Source organism: Orycteropus afer, unplaced genomic scaffold, assembly GCF_000298275.1.
Source record: "Orycteropus afer afer isolate SDZICR_OR568_19922 unplaced genomic scaffold, OryAfe1.0 scaffold00306, whole genome shotgun sequence".
Lineage (NCBI taxonomy): Eukaryota > Metazoa > Chordata > Mammalia > Tubulidentata > Orycteropodidae > Orycteropus > Orycteropus afer.
Window position 1 is genome coordinate 2,383,472 of NW_006921893.1, and position 13,459 is coordinate 2,396,930.

At 38.9% G+C, this 13,459-nt stretch overlaps 1 protein-coding gene across 1 annotated transcript in view; it reads left to right on the plus strand.

Annotated features, from left to right (window-relative positions):
• Positions 1-1,426: 1,426 nt before the first annotated feature.
• The window catches only part of CPEB4 (cytoplasmic polyadenylation element binding protein 4), an 83,470-nt gene continuing 71,437 nt past the window's right edge, over positions 1,427-13,459 (plus strand). The window contains exon 1 of the mRNA XM_007951661.2: positions 1,427-2,551. Within this exon, the coding sequence (XP_007949852.1) occupies positions 1,427-2,551 (1,125 nt within the window). The remainder of the gene's footprint in view (positions 2,552-13,459) is intronic.

Sequence of the window (13,459 nt, forward strand, 5' to 3'; positions counted from 1 at the left end):
CTCTCGGTCTTTCCAGCTGGTTGTCATTTCACTCGGCTCCGTCCTGAGGAGAAGGACTCAGCCGCGGCTGCGGGACCCGGGCACCGGGAGGCGGTGGCGGCGGCGGCGGCGGCAGCGGCGACAGCAGAGGAAGAAGAGGAGGAAGAAGGAAAGAAAAAGAAGAGCCAGGTGGACTCCGCAGCAAAGACAGCGGGGACTGCGGCGCCAGGGTAAAGCGACGACGGCGGCGGCGGCGACGACGACGGCCCAGCAACCGTGAGGAGAAACAAAAGCCTTCTAAATTATAGTTTTTAAAAAAAATCTGGGGGAAAAGAGAGAGAGCGAGCAAAGAGGGGAGTCCTTTCTCCTTTAGAGTACCACAGCAGTGGGTTTTTTCCTTTCTTTCCTCTTTTTTCCCCCTGCGGAGAATCGAACTGAGAGAACTGAACAAACCGCCCCTGGGTCCCATGAGGGAAAAAAAACCCGGAGCCGCAGAGAGGGGAAGAGGCAGAGACCGCAGGACCTTCCAGGTCACCCCCTTGGTCCCCGCACCCCCGGGCCCCAAGCTCGCCCTCTTCGAGTCTCCCTAATCCTTTCTGATCGCGATCCCTTCAAGAGGGAGAAACGGGTGTTTCCAACCCATTTCATGGGGGAGAGGAGGCCGGGGGAAGCCCAGGAACAGCGACCGCAGCAAGATCTGCACCCGGAGCCTCAGCAACAGCCCGAGAGGCCCAAATTGCACCCTGTGAAAGAGCAGAAACAGGACCAGGAATAGCAGAAACCTCCCTGCAATCATCCCTCCATTAGTCAATGCTGATTTCCACTCCCGCAACCAGAAATTCAAGTCCCAGCCCAGATCACCTAATATAATCTATATATATAATATATAATATATAATGTTCTTAAATTATTCCTGATTTTTAAAACCAAGCTGCCAAGAAAAGAACGTATTCTCCCCTTAGCCCTGTTCTAATTTTTATGTGAGTGAATCTAAACTGCTGAGGAAGACCATATGTGATTGTTAAATTATATATATAAATATATTTTTACTCCGCGCAATGCTTATTCTTCTACATCCATAGATGATTGAGAAGCTGTGTTTTTGTCATTCATGTGTATTTTCCTTTCGAAAAAGAAAGCGCCTATTTTACTAACCAAAGACTTGATTTTTACCCTCTTCATTTTATTCCCTCCTAGAAATAAGCCCAATTGGATTCACGTCAATGTTTTAAGAGATTTTTTTAGTTCTTTTGTTGTTGTTTTTCAGAGACCAGAATTCCAAATCAGAACTATTTAGGGTGGGGATAAGCTTCGATCTTTGAGCTAGCTATAAATAAGACATTTCAAACAAAAAAACAACTTAAAATTTGAAGAGAAAGGTGTGAGACATCAGGTTGTCATTTTTTTTTTTTTTATTATTGTAAGATTCTGATCCTAAAAATAATAAATGGGGGATTACGGGTTTGGAGTGCTAGTGCAAAGCAATACTGGGAATAAATCTGCTTTTCCAGTCAGATTCCATCCACATCTGCAGCCTCCACACCATCACCAAAATGCCACCCCCAGCCCTGCTGCTTTTATAAATAATAACACAGCTGCCAATGGCAGCAGTGCTGGGTCAGCCTGGCTCTTTCCTGCCCCAGCTACCCATAACATACAGGACGAAATCTTGGGGTCAGAAAAAGCCAAAAGTCAGCAACAGGAACAGCAGGACCCTCTAGAAAAGCAGCAGCTCTCCCCTAGTCCAGGTCAGGAAGCTGGGATACTACCTGAAACAGAGAAGGCAAAATCTGAAGAAAATCAAGGAGACAATTCTTCGGAAAATGGCAGTGGGAAGGAAAAAATAAGAATCGAATCACCAGTGTTGACAGGGTTTGATTATCAGGAAGCCACAGGGCTAGGGACTTCGACCCAACCCTTGACATCTAGTGCATCGTCTCTTACTGGGTTCAGTAACTGGTCAGCAGCGATAGCACCTTCTTCCTCTACAATAATCAATGAAGATGCAAGTTTCTTTCACCAGGGAGGGGTCCCTGCTGCTTCAGCAAATAACGGTGCTCTGTTGTTTCAAAATTTTCCCCACCATGTCAGCCCTGGCTTCGGAGGCAGCTTCTCCCCTCAGATCGGGCCCCTGTCACAGCACCACCCTCATCACCCTCATTTCCAGCATCATCACAGCCAGCATCAGCAGCAAAGGAGGTCTCCTGCCAGTCCCCATCCCCCGCCTTTCACTCACAGAAATGCTGCTTTCAACCAGCTGCCTCATTTGGCGAATAATCTTAACAAACCCCCTTCTCCATGGAGCAGCTATCAGAGTCCCTCTCCGACACCATCTTCTTCCTGGAGCCCAGGGGGTGGTGGATATGGCGGCTGGGGAGGCTCCCAAGGTCGAGATCACCGCAGAGGGCTGAATGGAGGAATAACACCCCTGAACTCCATCTCACCTCTGAAGAAAAATTTTGCAAGCAATCATATTCAGCTCCAGAAGTATGCTCGGCCCAGCTCTGCCTTTGCTCCCAAATCCTGGATGGAAGATAGCTTGAACAGAGCTGACAACATTTTTCCTTTTCCGGTAAGATTATGTTCCAGTAATAGATTTAAATGAATTAGGAAATAGTCATGATGTATCTATTTACCTAAGAGATTTTGAATTGTCCTTGTTCACATCTGAGCTCTTAGATAGAAAATGAATTAATTATCAGATATTATTTTAGTAGCAGAGAAATGTAATTTGGAACAAATATTCAGCTGTTTCTTTGACAGTTTTCTAATTGTAGCCATAGATAATCTTATGAATTGGCAACATTATGACTACCAGGTAGCTAGTGATGTCATAACTATTAACTGTAATACCTTTCTTACCTGACTAGAGAATCAGGATTGGTTTTTCCTACTTACTTAGGTGAGTGTAAATAATATATAGGTATAGATTTATTTCATTGAGGAAACTCATGACCATTCTCTGCTCATATACAGTAACTATGTAACCAAATGCAGTTCTTCCTGCCCTATAAGATATTCATTGAAAACCAGTTACTGAATTTCAGTTTTCTCATTGATTGCACTTTAAACTGGACACCCGCTTCCACACCTTACAGTCTGAACAGTCTAAATCGATCAGTCCAGCAGTATCTCTTAAAGAACTTTATAAATTCTGGTCTGCCTTGTGTTAGTAAGGATTGATAGTGAGAGACAAATGATCTAAATGTTTTCTTCATGTACATTTATTTTTAAATACTATGAAATTGTTGATCTCAGAATCAATCTCTTATGGTGTCTTTCACCTATTTATTTTTCAGAGTTAACACTAAGGGTGTAGAAAATTAAACCCATTGCTAAAAATAGATCCAGGGAAAGATCACTTGTCTTTCTTTCTACCAGTGTATCCTCTTAATTCTGGCCCAAGACACATTTTTGGATGTTTTTGAATTAATGATCAGCCAGTTTAGTTGATAGAAACAAGATAAAGAGAATTTCATGGTTACTTGAACATTAAACTATAATTAAACTATATATACTAAATTTGTATATTTTGGGGATATAATGATTTATATGCATTTAGTAAATCTTTATAGGGTAATAATAACTAACATTGAATCAGTCCTTTATTACAACCTTATAAGGTCAGTTATTATTCCCATTTTACAGATGAGGAAATTGAGTATCAGAAAGTTGTAATAACTGACCCCAGAGTACACAGCTAATAAGAGTACACACTCTTGGTTAAGAAAAATAACTAACAAGAGTGTATCTCTCTGTCTGTTTCTGTCTCTCTCTCTATACCCATACATGCGTGTGTGTGTGCACATGCAGACATACACATGCACACATACATGCACATGCACACACACAATCCCTGGGTGGTGTAACTAGTTAAACATTCAACTGCTAGCTGAAAGGTTGGCGTTGTGAACCCCCCCAGAGGCATCCCAAAGACAGGCCCAGTGATCTGCTTTTGAAAGGTCACAGCCTTGAAAACCCTATGGATCAGTTGTACTTTGCCCACGTGGGGTCGGCTACAAGGCAGCTGACAACACTATATATACATGCACACATACATATGCGGGAGCTCTGGTGGGTAGTGCCTAAGGCATTTGACTGCTAACCAGAGGCTGGCAGTTCAAACCCATCAGCCACTCCTCGGAAGGAAGACTGGGCAATCTACTTCTGTAGAGATACCACCATGCAAACACAAGGAGGGGTTGTTGTGAGTCCTCCACGGCAGTGAGGGTTTTTTTTTTTTGGTACATACGTATGCACACATATACATGTGCTACAGCTAAAACAAACAAACAAACTCACTGCGGTCAAGTCGGATCCGACACGTAGCAACCCTTCCTTGGGTTTCCGAGGCAGTATCACTGTGGAAGTAGATTGCCCAATCTTTCTCCGAGGAGTGGCTGGTGGGTTTGAACCACCAGCCTTCTGGTTAGCAGTCAAATGCTTTAGGCATTACGCTACCAAAGCTAGAAGGTTATTTTAGAAATCTTTCTGCCAATCCTGAAATATATTACAAAATAGTTGCAATGTTCCCAAATATGATAGCTCAAGCAGAATTAGCTGTTTTAATCAGTAATTTGCTTAGGGGAAGGAGAAGTTTGCTAAGAGAACCCCATGTCGTTTCAAGGAGTTAAAATATCCATTGTGTCTTTAAGGATTCAGGTAAAATGGTTGGGATGTATCTTAAAATAGTTGGTTAAATTCCATTTTAGATTTTTTTTCTTTTCTAGTAATAGGCCTAAATAGCAAAAAGCTGTTGACATTTGCTTTTAGAAAGGGTTTTTACTGAAACCAAAGAGAGAGTATTCTTTAATGGTCAGGTGAAAGGCTGTTTAAGACATTGGCAATCACGTGACATCTATTTTTAACAAGTTGCTCTTGATATTCCTTTGAACATAAATTTAAAGGAAATTAAGAGCAAAGGTAATTTATGAATTTTATAAAGATTTCTAATTTTAACAGTCTGGAATGACGTTATGTACGTTTTAACCAGATTAAATTTGGCTCAGAATTGAATACACTTTTCTTTCTTTACTGCTGTACACTGACAGAGTGAATGTATGTGAACTTGTGATCTGTTTTCCATGCTTAGGTTACTACTGACTTTTGATAAATGTTTGCTTTGGAAAAAACCAGCATTTCAGAAAATGAATAAACTGTGCTTGTATGCATGTCACTAATACGTTTTTTTTTTTGGGGGGGGGCGGCTAATGGAATGTGTTTAACATTTTTTTGATCAGATAGTTTCCTTAGAGTACAAGCTGGTTTATGAAATAATAATAAGATAGACCAAGATTGATATTAAAAGGTATTGATAGGTCCTAACTCTTCCCTTAGAATGATTTCTGTTATACTGAGGATGGAAAAGTAAAAGATCAAAGTACCTGGCTCAAATATGGTGGGATTAGGAAGAAAATTGCTGATTTCTGTTCCCTGCCCCCATTTTTAGGAGGAGTGAGTGTGTGTGTGTGTGTGTGTGTATAGTGGGGCGAGGAACTGTGGGGGTGGTTCTAACATCGCAAGAGAAATAAATACATGAAAAGATCTTTTGTGACAACAAACTCCTAATGATCTTAAAAATAATCATAACTAGTAAGGAAACTGGCTATTGTGATGCTTAGTTACATGACTGTAGTTCTTTTGTGTGTGTGTGTGTGTGTGTTTAAACAACTATTCTTTTGAATTAGTTTTTTTTTTTGGCAAAGAGATATCCATTTGAGTAATTATCGATGACTAGATTAAATTTGATACGGAAAAAAATGCAAAGGAGCGTTTATTTGATTAGAAGCCAGGAAACCTAGGTTATAGTCTTGAATCTATCAGTACTTCAGTATTAGAGAACCTCAGTTTCTTCATAAAATGTGAGAGGGAGGTGATTTAGGAAATCTTTAAAATTCCTAAGGTTGGGCAATCTACTTCCGTAGTGATACTGCCTTGGAAACCCAAGGAGGGGTCGCTGTGAGTTGGGTCTGACTGGAAGGCACATAACAACAACGATTCTTAAGCAACTACTGTGAAATTTAGTTAAATTGCTGCAACAAGAAGCCATACTCTTCTTTCTAAACACTCCTGTCTTGTTTAAAAATATTAAGTGCTATCAGTTTTAGAAAAGATATTGTATAGCTATTAGCAATTTAATTGCTGTTAGAAAAATAATTCTCAGATGTTATTAGAGATGTCCTGAAATATACCACAGAAATATAGGATAGAGTTTACATGATTACATTGTAATATTGGTATGCAAGCAAAGGCTAGCATGAGATTGCTGTATTAAAAGGAAATAATTTACATGGAATGTAACCAATATTTGGCAATGTTTATTTTAATTTGAAATGTATCAGAGTGATTTTTCATTTGTTTACTGTAGGTTTGGGTATATACAGTGGATTAAAATTAATGATAAAATTTTTAATTTCATTTGGCTGTTCTCAACATTCTCTTTTATCCATGTTTATGGAGCAGGAACAGAGATTCCAATTATGTGAATAATCTTCAAAAAACTGATAAAAGAAGACATTATATTTTGGCAATTTTTAAAATAAAAATGTTTCTTAATTATGTTTGCTTAGTTTAAAGCTTTCATTATCTGAATTCAGATGGCATGCTACAAATCTATTTTTAGATACAACTAATATAATATGCATTTGATAATAATAGCTAACATCTCACCATGTTCTAAGTGTTTTATATGTATTAGCTCATTTAATTTATTCAACAACTCTGAGGTAGAAATTATTGTCATTATTATTCACACATAAGATGCGGCTTTTAATTACTGTACCACATTGCCTCTTCACATAGATATAATACGGCTGAGAGTGATGATGTGGGGAGGATGCCTCCTAGAAGCATGTAAAGTGAGAGGAAAAATTTTATGGTGACTCAGTGATCAAAAGCTTACTGTAGATACAGTTTGAAAGTGGAAAATAATAGAATATATTTGCTACTCAAGTTTAAAATACTAAACTTAGATCATATTCAAGTCAATACCTTTTCCTTTTTATTTTTAAATTTTTAATGCATACACAAGGCACTGACCTAGATGCTTTCACATGTATATAGAGATTTTTCTTCACCCTGTGAGGTGGTATTATTGCTCCAATTTCAAAATGAAGGAAAAAGGTCCATTATACATGTGACTGAAGGCATGATTTGATCCTTACATTAAGGGGGAAAAAATCTTATTTATCCCTGCCAGATGCATTCTGGAATTCTGATGTCCACACCAAATAATATATTGGGGCACCTGCCAATTATTATATTTGGCCATAGCGCTGCTTTGGAGGGGAGCCTAGATTTTCTTCTGTCCTTACAGGAAAGTAAAGGAGAATTGCCTGGTATATATGCTGACATCCTCTTATCTATAGCTCAGTTATGCTACACCCTCCATTAGCTAAGAACCAGAGAGCAGGCAAAAAAATAAAAGGCAAAATCTGTAAGTCACAAAACTGTCCTAAACCTTAACTGAGAGAGAAACACTTTAGGATATAACATAGAACCCATTTGTTCTTACTTTGAATATAGTCACCACAGCTTTGTTGTCTTAACCAGGCAAATAATGCATGTCATTATAATAACTCTCCTTTTATTATCACTTTATTGATTCTTAAAATTACACATGGCATTTTATATTTGTAAACAGAAAGTTAATGCATTGCTTCAGTCTTGAAAGTCATGGTAAATTATTAAAATTGTCTAAAATAACTAACCCATTCCATTTTTTGTTTCTTAATATAGTCCCAAGAGGAATCTTTGACTAGGAAACATCTTTGGTTTTGCATTTATTTATATTAGACAAGAGGAAACCAATTTTTAACTGTTAAGTATAGGTTGGATGACTATAATGTAATTGGGATAGTGGAAAAACTGGGGAAAGCCTATCAGATGCAATTCCCCCCTCTTTGTAGAAGGCCTTTTAATTAGGTTTAATTTAATTCTGATAGAATAGAAACTTGAATGGGATAGAGTGTTTAATTATTGTTACTTTGTTGTTGTTATTGTTATCTTCAGAAAAGCCATAGTATGTGATCAACATATTGCTTCAATATCTTTCAGGAAAAACCTGTTTATTGTAAGCCTAATGAATGTGGTTGTTGTTGGTTGCAACTGGAAGATGCTATTTAGTTGATGAGTTTAAGCTTTTGAGAGTAATTCTTGTTGGTGTTCTTGAGAAAAAAATAGAAAAAGTAGTTTTAAAATTAATATACACCTGGTTTGAATGTTACAGCGTAAATGTATTGTGTGACTTTTTTCTGTCTTGCTGTAAGGAAAATAAACTTGAAGATCCATTATCACATATTTTTCAGCACCATATTGGATCTAGGTTTTAGTCTCATCACAGATAAGATTATATAATATGTTTCCCATTAAGACAGGGAGCCTATAACATGAGCATTCATTTTAATTTTCCTTACAAAATTCATTTGATTTTATATTTGATTATTCAAATTTATCTTACAGAAATTGAAGAAAGATTTTTACCATGATGAATTTAGACCAATATATAATTTTTAACTTCAAATTAAGCATAGGTTCTCATCACATATTATTTAAATAGAATGAGTTCTGCTTTCTAGTTTTCAGAAAATACTTAGTGGATAGAAAGATCAAGGTGTAGCTGCTATTTTTAATCAGTTTCTGAAGGTGAAACACACATAATTACTGAGAAAGGCTGTTTGTGAAGTCAAGGGTGTAAGAGAATGAAGTGCAGGCTCTGGCTCCAGGCCGACTTAAGTTTGATTAGGAACTCTATTTAGCACTATGACCTTGAGCAAATGAAGACAATACCTCATAAAGTTAATAATACTTAACTTGAAGGGTTATTGTGAGGTACCTTAAGTATGTGGTCATATTAAAACCATAAAAACCAAACACACTGCTATCGTGTCGATTCCGACTCATAGCAACCCCCATTAGATTTCTGAGGCAGTAAATCTTTTCGGAAATAGATTGCCCAGTCTTCCTTCCGTGGAATGGCTGGTGGGTTTGAACTGCCAGCCTTCTTGTTAGCAATCAGATGCCCTAGGCACTGCGCCACCAGAGGTCCTAGTGGCCATATTAAGTATTTTTTTTTTTTTTTTTTAATTTAAGATATGGTTCTCTAATATTGAGTAAAATTATGAACTTAAATTAATAACAAATACAGCTTGAGCTCCTATGAAAGATTTTAACCAATTTTTAGTATCTTTTGTCTCATTATATATACTTTATTTCTGACAATATTCCCTTTGAATAGCTATGCAGCCAGGACAGGTAAAATATTTACCAGAAGAACTATCGATTTTTTTTGAGGAGAAGTTTTATAACTATATATATGCTTATATTTTCATTAGCATTGGCAGCCAGTATCTTTCAATATTTTCAAAGAATTGCCCATAGTTATTTTAAGAAATTTAGAACATGAAATATGATTGCTTTTGTGTACATCAAAGAAGACTACAATTTAATGAAGACTTTGAGATTTTCTTGGTAAGAGATAGGAAAAGACACCACAGAAATTTCAATTGAGTATAATTTGGCTTTTATCCTAGAGTTAAGTTTTGTTTTTTAAATTTAAAGTCATTTACTTAGCACACATTTATTACACACCTGCTATGTAATGGACACCGTACATGACTAGATATCTTATAGAAATTATTTAATGATTATGTATTTATAACTGGTGCTAATCTTTGAGTGATACTGACCATACATTTTTTTTCTCTTAAACATTAAAAATAAACTATCAACTAGCACGATAGTTTTATTTCATTTTAATTGATGAGCTATTTAAAAACAAAAAATTGACATTCAACTTTAGGTATAACAAAAACAATGTAGAAATGGTATTTCCAGATATTTTATTGATCATCACCTTTATAAGTATACACTTGCACATGTGCACCTAACATGTGCTTTATAAGTTCTATGACAAAATGGTACCAGAAAAGGCAAACTGTAACCTATGGGTAGCAGAATTCAGGTCCCAGTAGTTGTCAAAGAAAACTCCATGAGCATCTACAGGTTCTTTTCTTGTTTACAATGTAGATTATTAAAGTTTAAGCCTTAAGCTTTACAGGTACTTTCCTTGTTATAGGGTATTTATATTGGGCAATGTCTGTTTGCTGAATATTTATCAGATATAGCCTAATTATTATTTTTTATAGATCTAAACTAAGTTATAGTTACTACCTCAGTAATACACATTTTAAAGCCACATTTCTATTTAAAATACCATGTAATATATTTTTAATAATAGTTCTTTCAGATATTCTTGAGGAATGCATCTCTAATCAGTAGGATCATTTTGTAAGTCAGTAAAATAGCTGCTATTATTTTAATGGCCATATAAATCCCTTTAAGGGGGGGGGGGAAGAATGCTGTTGCTCAGAAAAATACTGTACTTGTGGTAGCAGAAGTGAGTGAGGTCTGGATTCCAAAAATGGTTCTGCCATTTATTAGCTGTGTGGCCTAGGACAATACTCAACCTTCTTGCTCCTTCAATTTGTCGTCTCTTTTGCTTAGATAAAATGAGATATAGGTGGTCCCTGGCTTAGGAAGTGTTTGAATTACAACGAACCATGCTTAAGACTGTGTGATTTGGAAGTTTTTTGTTTTTTTTTAAACATCTTGTGGTTAGAAATGGGTACTACCTACAGTGTTGCAGCATGTAATTTTCTGATGTTATCATTCTCATGTCAACCCCCAAGACAGATAATGATCAAATTTATAAAGATACTGCTAATAAAAGGCAATAATTATAAAAACTTAAACAAAAAGAGATATTTGACTTATGTCAGAATAGACTTTACCAAATCATTGGAACAGAACTCTGTCATAAATCAGAGACTACTTGAATATATAATGTTGTTGTTGTTGTGTGCCATTGAGTCGGCCCCGACTCATAGCGACCCCTCCTTGGGTTTCTGAGTCAGTATCACTATGGAAGTAGATTGCCCAACCTTCCTTCCCAGGAGTGGCTGGTGGGTTTGAACTGCCAGCCTTCTGGTGAGCAGTCAAGTGCCTTAGGCACTGTGCTACCAGAGCTCCCATATAATATTTGGTTTCCAAAAGATTCTGTTTTAAAAAGTGAAACAAGTCATCAAATAGATATCAATTCAAAATGTCACAAATAGCACACTGTCTTAAAAAGTGAAAACTAGTATATAACTTGTTTAGTAATTTGAGCTTAATTTTAAAGTAGAATATTATAAACTCACTTTAAAAATAAAATCACTGTTCTTAAATATTAGTGAGCATCAGGCTAGATGATGCTCCCATTTTCTCAAACACTGCTGAAAGTTCAGTGACCAACTGGTGATTTTTTTTTTTCCCCTCTTTTGGCTAAGTTTTTTTTCCTCTGCTTTTTAATTGTATATTATGAAGAATTTAAACATATTAAAAGTAGACAAAATAGTACAGTGAAATCCCATGTACATGGCACTTAGCTTCAATAACTGTTAGCTTGTGGATAACCCTGTTTCATCTGTACTCCTGTATCCATTCTCTCCTCTTTAATATCATCTTGAAGCAATTCCCAGATACGTATAATTTCATGTGAAAATGGTTGCATATGTGTCTCAAAAAGATAAGGAGTCTGTGGTAGTTCAGTTTGTGTGTCAACTTGGCTGGGCTTGGTTGAGCGGCTGGGCAGCTGGTGGTAGTTAATCCCCATGAGGAGACTGGCAATCAACTCCATGGTGGGATCTACCACAGGTAGCTGCGTAGCTGCCTTTGGGTATGTGGTCTGCTTCCTGTATATAAGGAAAAGCCTTTGGGAATGATCTCTAGCCTATGGCACGCTTGGACCCTGCATGTAGCCATGTTGTTACTCAGCACCCTGCCGTGCTCTGCCGACCTTGGGACTTACAATGGACTTAAGTTAATGGCCTGCCATGTGGTTTGGTGACATCGGGACTGTGCCTTTTTACTTGTCAACCTTGGGGGCTTCTCAGCCTCAGCAGCCAGCAGCTGTCTGAGTAAAGAAATGCCTTTAGCTCCAGTGGGCCGGGAGCAGGAAGCAGAGCTGGACCCCAAGGTTGAGGGGCTTTCACCCAGCCCCTAGAGCCCAGCACTTTGAACTTGGACTTAAAACCTCCAAATTGTAAGAATAAACTCCTGTTTGTTAAGGCCATCCCGGCCATCCCATTTGTGGTATATTCTTGTCAGAGCAGTACTAGGTAACCAGAGCAGAATTTGGTATCAAGAGTGGGGTGCTGCTCTGACAGATACCTAAAATGTGGAAACAGGAGTGGAGTATGTCCTTGACCCGAGACCCTGGCATAGTGACCCTGGCATACGGCATGACAGATGGCAAGAGACTGGCATGAGAGACTGCAGGAGCAGAGCCAAGAAAACTGGCATGAGACAGCGACAGCCTTAGCAGAGAAGAGAAAGCTTGATGCCTTTGGTTAGGCAGCTTACTGGCGGAGTGGGTTGCCTTCAGGCATTAATTGGTAGAATAGATCGGCATGAAATGGAGTAGCAAGTTGGCCGGCCCATGGAGCAAAAAAGCCGAGTGCTGTTTGGGCAGGTTTTTTTCAGTGGAGTGGGTTGCCTTTGGCATTAATCGGCAGAAGCGGAGACCAAGGAAACGGAAGCAGAGCTGCCTCAGCCTGAAAGGGTAGAACCATGGCCTTTGGGGGTGGAATGATCGCAGTCCCCTAGGTTTCAAAGAGCCAGGCCTTCACCAACTTGGTTCTGGAGTGTGGGGCTACTCGTTCATGTGAGCCAGTGGGATGGAACCATAGCCGCTGCCCAAGAGTGAGAGGGTGGGGTTGCCATGCCCAAGAGGGAGAGGAACGGCCCCACCAAGCCAAGGGGTAAGGTCACCATTCAGGAACTAGAGGATGGGAGCCACCCAGTGGAAGAGACCTGTACAGATACCGCCCATTGAAGATCTGTACGGGTGCCAAGTTGACAAGGGGTGGAATTGTAGTAGTTTGGTTTGTGTGTCAACTTGTCTGTGCCTGGTTTAGTGGCTGGGTAGCTGGTGGTAGTTAATCCCCACGAGGAGACTGGCAGTCAACTCCATGGTGGGATCTACCACAAGCAGCTGGGTAGCTGCCTTTGGGTATGTAGTCTGCTTCCTGTATTTAAGGAGAAGCTTTTAGGAATGGTCTCTAGCCTATGGCACGCTTGGACGCTGTATGTAGCTGTGTCGTTGCTCAGCACCCTGCTGTGCTCTGCTGACCTTGGGACTTACAATGGACTTAAGTTAATGGCCTGCCATATGGTTTGGTATCATCAGGACTGTGCCTTTTTACTTGTCAACCTTGGGGGCTTCTCAGCCTCAGTAGCCAGCAGCTGTCTGAATGAAGAAATTCCTCTGTCTCCAGTGGGCCAGGAGCAGGAGGCAGAGCTGGACCCCAAGGTTGAGGGGCTTTCACCTAGCCCCTAGAGCCCGGCCCTTTGAACTTGGACTTAAAGCTTCCAAATTGTAAGAATAAATTCCTGTTTGTTAAGGCCATCCCATTTGTGGTATATTCTTGTCAGAGTGGTA